Source organism: Carettochelys insculpta, chromosome 12 (genome assembly GCF_033958435.1).
Source record: "Carettochelys insculpta isolate YL-2023 chromosome 12, ASM3395843v1, whole genome shotgun sequence".
Taxonomy (NCBI): domain Eukaryota; kingdom Metazoa; phylum Chordata; order Testudines; family Carettochelyidae; genus Carettochelys; species Carettochelys insculpta.
The window spans coordinates 26,312,791-26,329,466 of NC_134148.1; the positions used below are offsets into that span (position 1 = coordinate 26,312,791).

At 39.5% G+C, this 16,676-nt stretch overlaps 1 protein-coding gene across 3 annotated transcripts in view; it reads right to left on the minus strand.

Annotated features, from left to right (window-relative positions):
- Positions 1-1,819: 1,819 nt before the first annotated feature.
- The window catches only part of USP8 (ubiquitin specific peptidase 8), a 37,479-nt gene continuing 22,622 nt past the window's right edge, over positions 1,820-16,676 (minus strand). For 2 of the 3 annotated variants that reach the window (XM_075006661.1, XM_075006660.1), the window contains exons 11-20: positions 15,591-16,172; positions 10,304-10,378; positions 9,233-9,313; positions 8,565-8,827; positions 7,463-7,675; positions 6,688-6,898; positions 4,862-5,098; positions 4,250-4,392; positions 3,721-3,853; positions 1,820-3,408 (exon numbers count right to left, since the gene is read on the minus strand). In XM_075006661.1, coding sequence (XP_074862762.1) covers positions 3,223-3,408; positions 3,721-3,853; positions 4,250-4,392; positions 4,862-5,098; positions 6,688-6,898; positions 7,463-7,675; positions 8,565-8,827; positions 9,233-9,313; positions 10,304-10,378; positions 15,591-16,172 — 2,124 coding nt within the window. In that variant the 3' untranslated portion in view covers positions 1,820-3,222. The remainder of the gene's footprint in view (positions 3,409-3,720; positions 3,854-4,249; positions 4,393-4,861; positions 5,099-6,687; positions 6,899-7,462; positions 7,676-8,564; positions 8,828-9,232; positions 9,314-10,303; positions 10,379-15,590; positions 16,173-16,676) is intronic. The other variant, XM_075006662.1, reaches the window with a different exon arrangement.

A 16,676-nucleotide genomic window follows, 5' to 3' on the forward strand; every position in this document is an offset into this window, starting at 1 on the left:
AGAATCTATGGGTTATGTCCCTCCTACCCAATTTATACAAAACTGAACATTACTTTAAATGCGTTTCTAGCCACGGTAAATGTAAAGGAAGCCTTCATATGTGAACACATGCTGTGTTTTGCTGGTGCTAGAGCAATTTAGATGGTAGCCATTTCATCACTGGTTATTAATGATGAAGCCTTACTGATCATTTTAAAGTGTGAAGATTTAGCATTAATGGGCTGTATGCTGATTCAGAGAGTTAATAACCACAGACATTAAATATGGAAGAGCCTTGTGATACCTAATATTTCAGTCTCTCTCTCTCTCTCTCTCTTTTCTGTGGTTATGTCAGGTGAAATACTAATACTTGCAGACTAATACAGGAGGAGCTCAACAGAGGCATTTGCTATTAAAAATGTGCCTTTAGGCACAATGCAGAGAACTTCCTTGGAAGTCCCACACCAGCACCCTCAAAGCACAGCTGCTGTCTTGTGTACAAATCACAACTTTCCTTAGCACTCTCACTATTTCACATTTTAATCAGATGTAAGTTTCACTGGCAATTCATATTCCATTAATGCTTGTACCTTGCAAAGCGTAAAGCTTTTCTGAAGGGTAAAGAGGCATGAAATGAAGAATATTTCATGGTGCTGGAATAATTTTAAGTTGCAGCAGAATATATGGCGTCCCCACAGCCCATCGGCAGTGTAATATCACAGCACTGTACACAACTTAAGAGCACAGCAGTGCCTGTGAAACAAACACATAGTGTTACGTGAGGGACAAAAGCATGACTAGGGTAGCATCTGACCAACTGAATCAAAACCCCCTCTCTTCACTCATTGGCCATGCTTCCCCTAAAAACTTTGGTTATTTTGCCCAAAGCTTAGAAAGAGGGGGATTTAGTCTTTAAATGTTGCATCAGAGACAAGCGTTAAAACAATTGTAGGCAGCTCCGGCACTAGGGCAGGAGAGACTGTGCTTATGCCTTGCCTGAGTCTGAACAGCATCAAACAGGAAAAATAAGCAATTAAAGCTTAATTAATCTCTCTGGAATAAACTTGAAAAACAAATGACCTTTCCTTAGGGCAACTGCCCTTAGGTAATGCTAACTAAAACAGTCTTCTCTTCTGGGTTCAGCAAAGAAGTCTTAAGTCATTCCTACCATTTTACTAAGAAAGGCCATGTTCAGCAGGCCACCAGTTGTCCCCTCCTCTATCTGAAAGGGTACAGTTACACTACAGCACTCCACTGACAGAAGTCACTGTCAGAAGAGATTTCTCAACAAAACTTCTGTCCATAGAGTGTGGCCACACACAAGAGCCAATCAGAAGAGCACTCCACTCTGTTGACAGAGGGGCTGGACTGCCTGGCCACACTCTTGCCAGAACAGTAACAGAGAGGGAGCCGGGCTAGTCTATACACAATCAAAACAAAAAGCAGTCAAGTAGCACTTTAAAGACTAGCAAAATAGTTTTTATTAGGTGAGCTTTCGTGGGACAGATGCACTTCTTCAGACCATAGCCAGACCAGAACAGACTCAATATTTAAGGCACAGAGAACCAAAACCAGTAAGCAAGGAGGACAAATCAGAAAAAGATAATCAAGGTGAGCATACTTCTCGTCTGCATACTTGGCTTAATCTAATCCTTGACACCCCCCCCCCCCCCCAACCCCTCCACTCTGATTTGCTCACCTTGATTATCTTTTTCTGATTTGTCCTCCTTGCTTACTGTTTTTGGTTCTCTGTGCCTTAAATATTGAGTCTGTTCTGGTCTGGCTATGGTCTGAAGAAGTGCATCTGTCCCACGAAAGCTCACCTAATAAACTATTTTGCTAGTCTTTAAAGTGCTACTTGACTGCTTTTTGTTTTGCCAGAACAGGTACCCAAAAGCATAGCAGACAGGGCTGCCAATTGTGCTGGATGCCCTATCTGTCAAGTGAAGGCCTCCTAAATTGTCCACACAACTCTTTTGTTAACTGTATCTGGCGCCAGCTGCGTTATGCCTCATTGCTGAAAGGCAGAACACTGCTGACAAAAGGGCTGAGTTTTATCAACAAACTGACAAACACACTGTGTGGACATTCCACCAGTTTTGTCAACACCACATGCTAGTTTAACCATAGCCAGTGTGTCTACAACCTCATCAAGAGGCGATTCACTTTAAGAGTATGGTGCTCCCTCATGCTGTATTGCTGTGTTATCTTCTGTAATGAAGTCAAATGCTATGACTGACTATTTTTCAACAAGAATCAGACCAGCTCTTAACTAAACCAGAGTGACATACGCTAACAAAAAGCACAGCGCAGAGGACTTAATTTCCAAGGACCAAATGTTGCCATATAATTTAGGAGCCATTTTGGTTCCATTCTGCACAGTTACACTAATTCACTCTTCCTAGATGGTTGTTCTTCCAGGTGGAACATCTGAACTCAGTTGAAGAGGTACAAGATGTTATGTACAATTCCACAGGCACTGATTGATAAATTTTATAGATGATCAACACCCCCCTTCAACAAACATTTAACAGGATAGCATATTTTAAATTATTTTTTTGTTAATATTCTTAATGCAAGTATACATGAAATCTTGTATTAAAATTAAGAAGGAAAAAACCATTTTTTTCAAAAGAAATTTTAAATGCAGAAATATTGACAAAAGCTAATAAAAATACAGCTCTGCCCGAAGTTTTTTAGCACTGGCAAATAAAAGCAATCCTCTGAATTCTAGAAATTCTCACAAAAGGACCACATTTTATTATATACACAGCTCTGATGTGCAAGTATGCAATCAATATGTACACTTACATTCCTAACTGTTTACATCATTCTAGAGTATTCACAGTAGAATCAAGCTTAAGGTTAGAAATGTGAGAAGGCCATAACAGTGATAGAAAAGAATACAAATCAAGATACGCTGTGGGATTTTTAGGACATTCAAACCTACTTGCTAATTAAGCTAGAATTTCATTTTGGAGCAGACTAAAAATATAATTTTGAAACAAAACAGTAGCTTGAGTATGTTACGGTTTCATTGAAGTTGCTGTTACCAAAAGCATTATTATTCAATCTTCTGACTCAAGAAATAGCACTGAGCAGAAAGACCCTGTTGCAGAGAAGCGGCTGCAACCTTTCCCTAACGGTAAGTGACTATATATGTCACTGTTTTGCATATTAATATGCACTTCAATATCTGTGTTGTGCATTTATAAAGAGAACCAGTTTTCTTCACTCAAAACACTATGTGGCTGTATCTGCTGCTCGTAGTTCAAATGAAGTGTAAAAGAGAATATACGCAGCTGAAGACTTCACAGAGGATGCGGAGATCTCAGACACTTCATGATCATCGAATTTATACCAGCGCTGTTTTGCAGCATTTCTGCAGTAAGCTGTGTAGTGCCCTCCATCCAACCCTCCGTAATGATTCTGGGGGGAAAAAAGTGAAGAGAAATTAAAACAACACTTTTTCTTTTAGGCAAGAAGCTCTCTTATAATCTGACTCATGATTTAACCATTCTGCCTTTAGTTAGAATAATAAACTTGAATGCCAGGCCTTGACCAACATGAAGTCCCATGAAAGTAAATGTCAGCCATGCACCTTTCTTCCTTCTGATTCTTAACTGATATCCAGACCTAGAAACCTTGGTGAATCAAAATGATCTTGTAATACTGGCCATACAGGCACAGTTAAACAAATGGATTTACAGCTAAGTTTTAAAGCTGGCTGTGGTTACTTACAGATACTGAAAACAGGTTGTATCTCTTCAAATTACTCTTTGGACCAATAACATATTGTGATAGGTCAAGACTTTCCAAAGGGAAATCTACAGATGTTTGAAGCTTTTGCTTCCACCTTCCATCATAGGAGAATCTAGAGAGAACACAAACCAGCACTAAGACAGCGCAATAGTCTAAAAACATTCCAAATTAACTGCATGTTTGTAATTACTTCTTACCCTCTAATTGTAACTGGGATGTGACCTAAATAAAATTCAACTAAATTTCACAGCTAAGCTGAAATACTACAAATACTTAGATGTGTGTAACTTTATACACTACACTCAATGAAACAACTTCATAAGTGTTTCCAGAATAGGGACCTCTAAAACTACGAAGCAGATGAAAACTAGATGGAAATTCTTGATGAGTATGGGCACAGGTTTTCTGCTTAACATTCTGTATTTTTAAAAAGTATCTATTTTTTATGACCCCTCACAGGCAACTTAACTGAATTTATAGATACATGTTCACAAACTTAGTGCCTTACCGTTTCAAGTGCACCAGAAGAACAGGAGGCAGTTTCCAAATCTCTATTTTTTTCAAAGAATCCCTCCGCATTTTGCAGTGGCTACAGTAAAATCTGTTGTTATCTGTAAGTTTCTCCTCTTTCGAGAATAATCTAAGGCATTCCTAGAACAAAACATGGAAAACACACTTAAAAGACTGGTGCTTATAAAAATAAAGATGTAGCTCAAACACACATCTGCAAAGTACATGAGCGACATGTACACTGTTTCATAAGAATAATTAGGGGACTTTAGCATATGAACTATTCATTAAAGTGACTTTTGCTGCTCAGTGCACATAGATAGTAACTATGTTTTTTAAAAAGTTTCCTACTATGACCTACAATAAGAGTTTAGTTACTCCAAAAAGTTGTTTGAACTACAAATAACTGAATTTGTTTAGCCCCTTTCCAAACAAAAACAAAGAAAAAGACAACCATACATGCCATGGTTCATGCCAGAGCAGTTACACCGGGGTTAGTGACAACATACCCTCAACCAAAAAGGCAAAAGCAGAACCATACAAAAAACTCCTGAAGGTAAACTATTTTATTGCAATAAAAGCACACATTCCGTCTCCATTACTATCTTACCTGTAGAGTACATTTACTAGTGGATGCAAGTGGCAACGACAAATACATGAAAGCCTCAAATGTTCGGGACTTTTTGTAACATGTAAGACATTGCACTGTCGATTTGAACTGGCCTTGAAAAAGTGCCACAATAATAGATTCATTGAGCTGCTTGTGTTTGTGCCAGGCTAGTTCTGCTGCTTTGAAATCATCAAGATGATCATTATTTTCTTCCTTATACCTCTTTCGATTGTCAGCCTAGATATTAGAAAATAGACAAACATATAAAATGGTGTTCTATGGTTAAAAAAAAAAGTAAATACAGAGATGATCACATTTTATACACTATGCACAAGTTTGAAAACTTGCCAACATGCTGTATAGTTGTTATCTAGTCATAATTCTTTTTTGTGCTGTTTAGCACTTCCTACATATGTACACACATAACTTCTATTGTTAGGACTGACACCTCATTTTACTGCCATCTGAATAACACGCCTAAGTATTGGCAGCACAGGCACACAGTTAGCAACAACTATTATGGAATCCAAATAGGAGCAACAAATCATCTTCTCACCCCTCCCCCTGGCCCAAGACATTACTTATGGCAGGAAAATGTCTGCCTTTCTGGCAAGCTCTGCCTCCAACATCTGCATGGGTGGAAGACGTACAGATTTACATGCAACAACAGAATTCTGGAAAAACAGGGATACTATTTTATAAATAGAAGCTGAGGTGAAGTAGTTTTTCTAATGCACAATCATGATATGGAGAATATATAAACATCCCTTGACGTAAAGGAACAAGTATTATTCCGCAATTTAGGTACTTGCTAATGGGGCATAAAACAGATCATAAAAATAACGAAAATTGACAGATGGCAGACAATATAAAATGAACTAATAGATGACTATAAATTTATTGTTTGCATTTTATACATTTAACTCAGGAAAAACAAATACAAGGAAGAAGCATCAAAAGATAATGATTCATAATCTTAAATAATAGCCTTTAAGTGTGAGGAAAGACAACATAGTTCAGAGGACTTTGATGTACTCAAATAAGGTTCTAGGAGAGAGATCACCATTTTGAAATTGTGGAAACATTTTCTGAAATTAAAAATGGGTTCATGTGCTACACATAGGTAACAATGTACAAACTGACACTTGTATCCATTTGTTTCTAATTACTCATTTAAACCTCCCAAGTGCAGTATTTTGGCTCAAGTCCTGGCTTCTCCTCCAGCTATCAAAAACAGCCCAAAAGCTACCCCGATCATGATTCCTCCTGATACAAGGAAGTACTTGGAAATGCCAAACTGGAGGAACTGACTCTAGAACACCTGTCCCATCTGCTTTATACAGGGGCAGGGCATAAAATATCTGGATACAGCTGGGATATCCCAGCCACACCAAGATCAGGAGGCTGGAAAGGTATCTCTGAAACACATTCCCACCACAGCTGAGTCAAGTGTAAACTCAGCACTGCTGACAGTTTGATTCCATACATTAGAATATATATATATATATATCAGTGCTTTTTTGGTGCCCATACTTATTGGTACTGAGTACTGGGCAACCCCAGACATGGGATTGGCGTGGGCGGGAGTAGGCGGGAGGAGGAGGAGGAGGTGGCAGAGAGCTGGCTGAGTACCAGATTTTTTTTAAAAACAAAACAAAAAAGGCTCTGTACATCATATGAAAAAAGGTAGGCATGCAATTGCATGTGTGAATTATTTTCAATTGAGCCCTTACATTTAACATTTATTTTCATCTTCATAATAGCACAACATTTTATATTTCTGTTGGCAATCTAAGAAGAGTGGTTTATCACAAGGGATTACTGACTTTATTTAGGTCTTCATGCAGTCCATCCATTAAAAACAGGAGCAATTCTTGGGAGTCTTGTTGGCTGTATCCTGCAAATTGTTCATTGATCTTTCCAATTGTAATTTTAAAATCTTTTGGACTGATGTATCGGTATTGTCCTGTCCACAGTGCTTTCATTATGATGCCAAACTCTTCTGCCACTTCGCCTTTATGCCCCAAGAGATTTAACCTACACAATTAAATAGAAACAGAGTATTCTATGAAGTCATTAAAACAACTTTTCTTTTTTAACCAAAGATAAACTAAGTTTCCGAAGATTTGATAATCACTTATGCCTTGAGCCTGCATATGGACAAATGTTTGTAGGTCTGTGTTCCTACTGAAAGTCTGATAGAGTTCTCAAGCACTCCAGGCTGAAGCAGATAATACTTATTTACTTTGACATTTTGATGTTTCGCTTCCTTGCCAGAGGGCTCATTGGAAGTAAATGCAGTGATTTTTCATGTCTCTGATTTGTACCAACTGTTAAGAAGACTTTCTTTTTTTTCTCTGCAATATGCCCAGCCACTGAGACCAAAAGAATCTCCATGACAAAGCATAATATCACATAGCCAAACTTTCAAAAAATTCATAAATATTTCTGCTCTCACATCTGTTTTAATATGACTGAGGTTTTAAAAAGATAACAGCTCTTATGTTTTGACCAAACAATAGTAACTGTGGTGAACACAAAGTCTGAATTCAGTCATTGATGAATTGAAAGAATCCAACCTAAAATAGAAATATTTGTTACCTGTTAATGTCCTCTTGATACAAATTTCTATTGAAATAATCAGCCAGAAGTGGTGCATTGCAGAGACACTGCAATATGGAATTCATATAGCAAGTGTTCCCTAAGTTACGAAGCCCCGTGAGAGCTGGTCCCGATCCCCCAAACACGGGGTTAAGATTACGAATCTGTGGTGCAGAGAGCCTTGAGATTTCAGCTTTAGTGTAACACACGGGTCTGTATGGGAAAAAAGTGTGGTTAGAAATATGGAATTTTCAATTCTTATTACTATGTTTGCTTCATGGTCTATTATAATGCTCTGTTCTGTCATGCAGGCAAATTATCCTTCCTTTGCACTGAGTTTTAGCCCTTGGAGTTAACTAGCATGCCTCATGTCATTCAACAGACTTCTCCAACCAAGTTGTGTTGACTAGCTCAGAAAAAGATATCTGTCCTCGGCTGGGGATGCAGACCCATATGCTCAAAAACACACAGATGATCGACGGACACACATTAATTACTAGGGCTATGTCTACACTCAAAATTTTACACTCAAAATTTTGAGGAGTAAAGGGACTTTGAAGTAGCCCAGGCACTCTGAAGTACCAGTGAGTTAGCTGTGGCTACACATGAGCTGGCACTTTGAAGTTTAACGCTTTGAAGTTGCTGCAAGGGGAATTAGTTTAATGAAGTGCTACATATGCAGTGCAGCACTTCATTAGTAATCCCCAGACACCCTAGTTACCATGCTTCCTTCGAAGAAGGAAGGTAGCGTAGACACAGCTGTATAGACGAAATCAAGGTTTCTCAAACTATGAATCAAGGAATTAAACCTAATATAACTTAGAAATGGAAAATCTTTTCATTCCACAATTAAAGGCAACTTAACACCTTCTAGCACAAACAAATGGCTACCATTTACCACCAACTCTCCACACAGTGCTGTCTAAAATGTTTATGTATTATTGTTGGTAGACAAGGAGAAAACACTTTTCAGTGATGATCACTGCATACCGTGTTCTGTTCTGGGCATTACAGTTAAGTAGAAACATTCCATGTAATCCAATGGAAAGAGTTAATAGAATTTTAACAGCTGTGATGTTTTGACTTAATTTATCAGACATACTTATTTTCACGGCTGATTGTAGGAGTTACAGGAATTTTTTTCTTCTCTTCCTCCTGAATGGCTTGGGTTATATCTGGTGAAGAGTAGGATCGCTTCAGTTTAGAGTGGTCTCTGTCCCGTTCAGTAGTCACCTGTGGCTTGGCTTTATGAGTCGGTGGAGTGGATGGAGGGGTGGATGAAGGAGCCATTTCCGGGGGATACATATGAACGGTATTTGTTGGCGAGTGGTAATAACGAAAGGTCCCAGTGATTGGATCTAGAAACTTGGGTAACAAAAATTAACAGTTATTAAAATGGAAGAAAATCCCCCCATAGACTAATTGGCTAATACTGTTAAAACTATTTGAAAAACTGCCAAAATAATTCTAATATGAAGAAATTACTGGAGTCTGCAATGTGACTTCATCTCAGTATTTAGTGAATAGCATTATTCTTCCCAAAGTAAGGATTAAATATTGACCAAGCGCTACAAGTTGCTGACAAAGCTCCAATCATTTCATTAACAATCTTAAGGTTTAGAAGATAAAAGCAAACTATCATGCAGACATTTCAAAGGGGGTCAGGGGAAGTCAACCCAAACTATTTTATACTGAATGTGCCAGTAAAAGACATATATCACATTGCAGATGGGCGATTCAACCGTCTCAATTTTTGTAAATTATAATTACCTTTGCCCAGCCTGCAGGCAGCCCTGGTACTATCCTCCCCATTTCCTCACTTCGTGCTCTCATCAATGGCTCCCGCTGGGACTAATAAAATGCAATTAAAATATAAAGGCACATGAAAGTATTGCTATGCAGAGCAGCATGTCTACTTTGTATTCAGTACTCTGTAAATACTTCATGTAGTTAACAGGTTACACACAGAACAATTCCATAAGATGCAGTAGTGTTCTAAGCACAATATTTTTTAAGCTAGAAAACTACAGGGAGAACCTCTCTTCTCCAGAATCCTCGGGACCTAACCAGTGCCAGAGAACAGGTGGTCAATATTTTCTAGCACACTGCCAACACTTCCATTGGTTACTGGGCTACCAGAAGACAATTAGGGGGCAGATCACAGTTAAATAAGAGCACAGAACACTGAGAGCCAGGACTGGTGGCTGTAAACAAACTTTATGGTACCATGGGAAACTTGCCCACACCTTTGATAAATTGTTGTCTGGCTAACTAAAATCATGCCAGATTATGGCATTTACTGGATGGGAGTTCTGGATTAGAGGGATTCGGCCTGTATTAGTATGGTTCTATTATTTAGCATCATTTGATCTAAATGTGTTACATTCTTTGCCAAGTGCCAAAATAATGCAAATCTATCTAATCTCACATATAAAACAATTTGATTTCCCATCCCCTTTACTATCAAAATGATTTTAGTTATGAGTGCTCTCACTAAATATTTGACAGTCTCCCCCCACAACCAAAAATAAGCAAACCAAACAAACAAAAAAAGAGGGTATTACCATGGGTTGACAAATTAATATCAATAAAAACATGAAACACTTGTTAATCCACAGGAGAGAAAATATTTTCACCTGAACATCTTAACTATGTTGTTTTTACAGGAAAATATGAAAAATATATGCAAAATAACATTAACAGCTGCAGAATATGGCACAGACTCCTCTTTCAGAGAAGATCTGGAAAATAAATGAGGTTAAATTTAACATGAAACAAAATCACAATGACATGATCTCTGCTCTGGGTTTCTTTCAGCAACATACAACACACTGTATTTACTTTAAGTCTTTCAGCATCTTGTTCAGTATCCTCTCTTTGAGCTCCATATTCTGGTTGTCCTTTAACCTCAGAATGCTGAAAAAGATTTTAAGAGACTTTCAATTTTCAGATGGATACACTGAGAATCAGTATGTGTGTGGCTCTTTGCAACAGTGCAAAAAAAATATTGTTGGGCATACCTCAGCTTGTTTTGGTGATTAGAACAAGCGCATAAACCCTAGAGCCGCCATATTCACCCTGTTATATAATAACCATATATTCCATGTTTTTCAATACAGATATGATCTGCTGTAACCCACTGTTATATCCAAAATATGTATCACTAGTGTGCATGACGTTATGAGCTTTTACTGTCTGGTTGTTAAAGTTTGTAAGGTGTCCGATGCCTAATCTCCAGCGACCACCTACAATTCTGTTAGGCTGTGTCTACATGGGCACAAATCTTCAAAACAGCCATATTTCGAAGAATACTAGTGAGGCACTAAATTGAATATTCAATGCCTCACTAGCATTAGGATGCTTCCAGCCACGACACTTTGAAAGCATGCAGCTTGGCGTGGCTACACAAGGGTCCGTTTCGAAAGGACCCCGTACCTTTCAAAATCCCCTTATTCCGATCAATGAGCAGGATAAGGGGATTTCGAAAGGCGTGGGTCCCCCATGTAGCTGCGGCCGGAAGCGTCCTAATGCTAATGAGGCGCTGAATATTCAATTCAGCGCCTCATTAGTAATCTTTGAAATACGGCTATTTTGAAGATTTGTGACCGTGTAGACACAGCCTTAGAGAGCTCCACAAGCATTACACAAGGGGGGAAATGCTCAACTCTGATGCTTTGTTTACACTATCATCAAGTTTTATTGCCAAAAACTGCTTTTTGTTGATAAAACAGTGAGACAGTATGCGCTGAAATACAGATTTTGTCGGAAAAAATGCTCAGTTTCTCCAACAAACCCTGCCCCACTCAGAAGCTTTTCTTTCCCCTCTCTCTTTATTGCTGACAAAAAGACTGTATAGACTCTGCTATTTATTTTGTGGACAGAACTGGCTTCTGCCAGTATCCCACAATGCCTACCCTGCAGGCTCTGCTCAGTGTTGTGATCTCTGCTGCTCTGCAGGCATTCACCCCTCCTTCTTTCAAAGCTCCAGGAAGTATCTGACAGCTGAGTTTGCTCCTCTGTTTTACAAACAAGGACCAAATCACTAGTGTGCTCATGTTCTGCTCTGCACTAGGAAAACAGTGGAAGTTCTGCAGAAGGAAGGGGGACAAAACACTGTGCTTCTTTGTCATTCCTTAGCACAGAGCTCATAGGGCTACTCAGGATGCTGCTCTCAGGAGGCTGTGGGAGAACTCAGAGGGAATCTCAAGATGCATAGGGATCAGTTGCCTTCCCACAACATGGCACTATGGGAAACATACCCACAGTGTATTGCTCACACTTTCACTAAATGCCCCTAGTCTGAACATGATCTGTTAATAGAAGGAGCAAGTGTGAAGAGTCTTGGGCAATTTTTGTTTTGTCAACTTTGTTGGTAGCATGGACATAGCCTGAGACACAGCAAAGTCCACCAGGACATTTCTGGACTAGTGTTTTTCAGATACCTAGAAATATAAAGACAAAATAGGCAACAGAGGCATCAGGCTTTTACCTTCCTTCTCACCAGCCTATACTGGAAGTAACAAGAATGCTGGGAAGGCCAAGATTTGAACTGAGGAGACTGGTCCCAGGCTGAAAGGGGAAGCCTGTGAGTTAAAAACTGTAATCTACCTGCGCCATCCAGTGGGGTGAGAAAAACTGCTTAAACCAAATACTGCCTTGTCTAACAAGGTTTAAGATTTACACTGTGCTCTTACCTTTTATTTTCTTTTACAACTATCTCTGACCTTCTGTGCCTACCACTTACAGTAGCTACAGTAAGACGGATTTTAAGTGAATATTTCTGTTTTATATTTTATCTAACACAGTGTGTTTTGGTTGAAGTGCTTGTGAAATCTCAGCTTAGTTGGTAACGACCAGTGTGTGTCCTCTCCCCTGAGTAAAAAACTTACAAAGCTTTCGACCAGGGCAAGACAGTACTGCTCTGGGTGCAAAGTGTAGGGCTTGACAGATGTGCTGGTGCCTTCCTCTGCATGATTCTGAGTGGCTCAGGGAGCATTTATGCAGTTGAATTGGATGTGAAACTCCACATGCTATTATACTGAGTGATAACATCAGGAGGGGGTTACTACTTGTCACTAGCAGAGCACTGTGAGAGGCAGTGCAGGCAGGAGAGCTTAGAGGGCACATGAGTACTCCAGTTCCAGGATGCACCACAAGGATCCAATTACACATACAGATAATCTCTCATTTTTACTAAGAGCTACATTTCTTTCCTTTGAGTAACTATTTATATGCAGACTTTGCCTTGCAACAAGTTCAGAAGTGCATACAATTTCAAAAACTGAGTTGAAAAACAACTTCACTTATTCCACCTGCAAAATTCTCCCTGCCAAGTTATGTAGTTTTAAAAATGTTTTGGTTTCTCTCTCATGTTGCTGGGAACAAGACCCATACAAACTAAGGAAACAATAAAACTGAAATATGCACTTACTGTATCCAAAAATACTGTACTGAAAGAAAATTAGGGCTGTAAAGCCAGACATTCAATAGTGAGGAAATGTTAGAATTAAGTTTGTTTATCTTATTTTGGCCTCTTTGCATGTACACGATAGCAGTCTTTAATTACACAATCACATAGTATTTTTCTCCCCCAATAGGACTGTTTCCTCATTAAATATAAATCAGGGTAGGCAACATTATAAACAATTGAAAATAAGAGCCTTACAATGAAAAGCACCAGGAGACCTTCACTGCATTACCTATAACATGCTCTTAAATAGTTAAAGTACAACAAATACATTCTCCTCCAATTTTCAGTAGGTTTTCAGACACTGATATTTAGAACTGTCTGTGAATTTCTACCAGTACCCCTGTTTGCAAAAAAGGGAAATGATAAACAAAATTACAGACTAATTGTATTTTCCTAATGTCCAACCTAAATCTCCCTTGCTGCATTTTAAGCCCATTGTTTTTTGTCCCATCTAACACAAAAATCAAGGTGTAAGTCTAAAGAGGCACTAAAATTACCTTCAAGCTATATATAAAGAAAAAAAGGGATAAACAAAAAGGGTATTTGGACTAATTACTTACATTTAAAATGGTATAGAAAGTTTAAAAGGAGGTCTTTTTGATATTAGAAATGTTTACTTCTAACATCTCAGGTATTAGAGCTGTGTTTATGGAGTTTCTGAAAGATTAAAGACTTTCTTTGAACTAATATCACTGACGTTGGGCATGAATGCCACACCCCTAATCTGAAGATCAGAGACTGTTTCAACTTTTTTTTCAAGCTATAAATGTGATTATTAACCTGCACTGAAAACCAACATTTTTTAGATCTTCCAACTAGCAGATTCTATTTTATGATTACGAGAAGGCAAACATGACTAATCTTGTTCAGTTTGCTCAGGATTTAGTGGGATGAAGGAAGGAGCTATGATATCAGAAGATACCAGAGTGGGGAGCAGGCCTCCTTTCAAACAAAACACTGGATGGGAGTAGTAGATTTCTTGTTCTTCCCACACTCATTAACATTTACTATGGCCTTCATTCTCTCCTCCAAGCCTTTTGTTTAACTTGTGACAACTGGAAGTCAATTATGACTATGTGAGTCTGTCCTTCCTCAGTGAAAGTTACAGCAGTAAACAGAGGATTGGTATAACAGAACAGAGTACTACTATGCCTCTGAAATGCCCCCTGTGCAGGGGATGAAAGGGTAGTCAGAACAGAAGTCAATTCTACCGGCTCTCTATCAGCAGGGATTTCTCTAGCGGATTGCTCTACTGCCCAGGTCTGGCCAGAATCTGGCAACTTTGGCTGCATCTACACTATGAGATAAATTCCAATTTGAGGCGGTTAGCTCGATATTACCAGGTGACTGTCTTCACTATAAATACTATTAGCTCAATTTAGGATGCACTGATCTTGAGATTACAAAATGACGGTTACCTGATGGGTATAGTGTCAAGCTTGAATTCGGCAGTTCGATTAAAGGCCAGTGTGGAAGTGCCACATCTTATAATCGAATTTATTAGCCTCCAAAAGTGAACCCTATGTATCCCACAAAGATATGGGCACTGCATCTGGCTCCCAGCGACTAGCAGGAGCTGGGAAACCGACCAGGCTGCTGCACTCCTGTGCACCCTGCGACCAGGTGGTTCCTGCCACACAGGGTAGGCACCCAGCAGCCAGGTGGCTTGAGCCACACGGGCCCAGGCACCCTACAGCTGGGTGTCCTGAACTGCATGGGGCAAAGAACCCCATAGCTGGGCGGCTTGAGCTGCATGGGGCCAGATACGCCGTGGCCACGTGGCTTGAGCCACCCAGGGCCAGACATCCATGGGCAGGCACCCTTTGCCACCTGCAACCAGATGCCCCCAGACAGTGGGCTCCAGCAGCTCTTCCACCGGAGGCAGTGAGTGGCAGAGGTTTGGTTTTGTTTTTTTTTTTTGGATAGTTTTTTCTTTTTCTTTTTTTTTTTTCTGGGAGCAGGGGAGAGAGACCGTTTTTGGGTGGTTTTTGGAGAGATTGTTTTCAGAAGGTTGTTTTTTGGGGGGAAGTTGGGGTGGGACTGGGGCCGGGGGAGCCTGCAGGGAGGAGGAGTAAACCCTCACATTTAACAGACTATGGGGAAGAACAGACAGCCCTATTAGTCCATTAAATGGAGGGTTTACTGTACTAGTGGGAGCCAGGAAACTGACGAGGGCTGCTGCACTGTCAGTTTCCCGGGTCACCCAAGCTGTGGGAGCCGGGAAACTGACAGCGTTGCCGCACCTGGCTCAGAATGCAGGGCGGAGGGAACTGTGGGATAGGCTCCCACAATGCACTACTGCAACAGTCGATGTTTGGTGATTTCAGTGTGGAAGCAATGTGTTGAATTTGTTAGGAGCCTGTGGGAAGTGAGCATACTCAAAACCGGCATTATAAATTCAAAATTTATTAAAATTGATTTTATCTCATAGTGTAGACATAGCCTATATCTTGCTTAAGTAGCATAAAGTGAGAATGAAAATCTTTGGGGGTTGTTTTGAGCTTTTCTCTAGTTTTAAGTCAAAATGTCAGGTCCCATACAAAACCCACCTACTTGGAGATTGCTTCTATTGGGAGAATGCTCATGCATTAATCTGATACATACTGACAAAACTGTGCCACTTTCATTTTCTAGCTGTTGAACTGCTCATTTACTAACCTTGCTCAAGACTGACTCCCGTGTCACAGATGCATCTTCTAATGCATGCCTCTGCATTTCTGGTGTTCGAGCCCCCATTTCTCTTTCTTCCACAGATATTTTATCAAGCTCAAGTTTTTTTTCATGTTCAGTTTTATTTGGTCTTTTTTCTTCTAATACTTCTTTGCGTGCTCTCTGTTTTTCTTTTTGTTCCTTATTTGCCTGGTCCTCTTGCTCTCTCCTCTCTCTCTCTTCTTTTGCTTGCTGTAGCTTTTCTCGGAGCTCCTTTTCTTCCTGTTCATCTTTTGCTTTATGTTCTTGCTCCTGTTTCTCTAGTTTAAGCTTCTCTCTCTCTTTCTCTTGTTGTCTTTCCCGCAATTCTTTTTCCCGTTTGTTCTTTTCCAACAGAGAAGCTGTTTCTGCATGTATGCGGCTTTTCTCTTCTTCCGTCAGAGTGGTCTTTGCATCAAATGGTGGCTTTGTGGAGCGATCTGGGACCATTCTTCCATTCTGAGCAGGATGTTTATCAATGGTTGTACCTTCAGATTTCGGACGATTATCATCATCCATAAATTTTACTGAAGGTTTTTTAGTACGATCAATCTGAAACAATAAAACAAAGTATAAAAATAGAATAAAAATACAAGAAACCTTTGTTATAGACCCTAATATCACACAGCACTCCTCTCTCTAGCAACACTATTTTCCTTAACTAAACTGACTTTGGACTTGTGTAAGTAAAGCCTACCACATTGTCTTATCCATCTTGTTTTTCAAAACTTCCATTTAAGGAACCTACTAGCGAAAGATGCTCCATCAAACTTCTGTGCAGGCTTCAGTTTACTTACTTCTGGACTATATTACCGTTCCTGAAGGTGGGTGGGTGAGAGAGAGAGAGAGAGAGAGAAAAAACGGACGGACGACCTTAGATTTTTCTTCTCACTTTTAACAATTTTGGCTGCCATACTACAGAAACAGATGTATAATAATTAAGTATTCAGTTGAAAGCCCTGTTTATGGAAAGGCATACGAAAGAACAATACTGAATGACAACTAAAAAAAAAAAAAAAAAACCAAACAAACAAACAAAAAAAAAAAACCCCAACC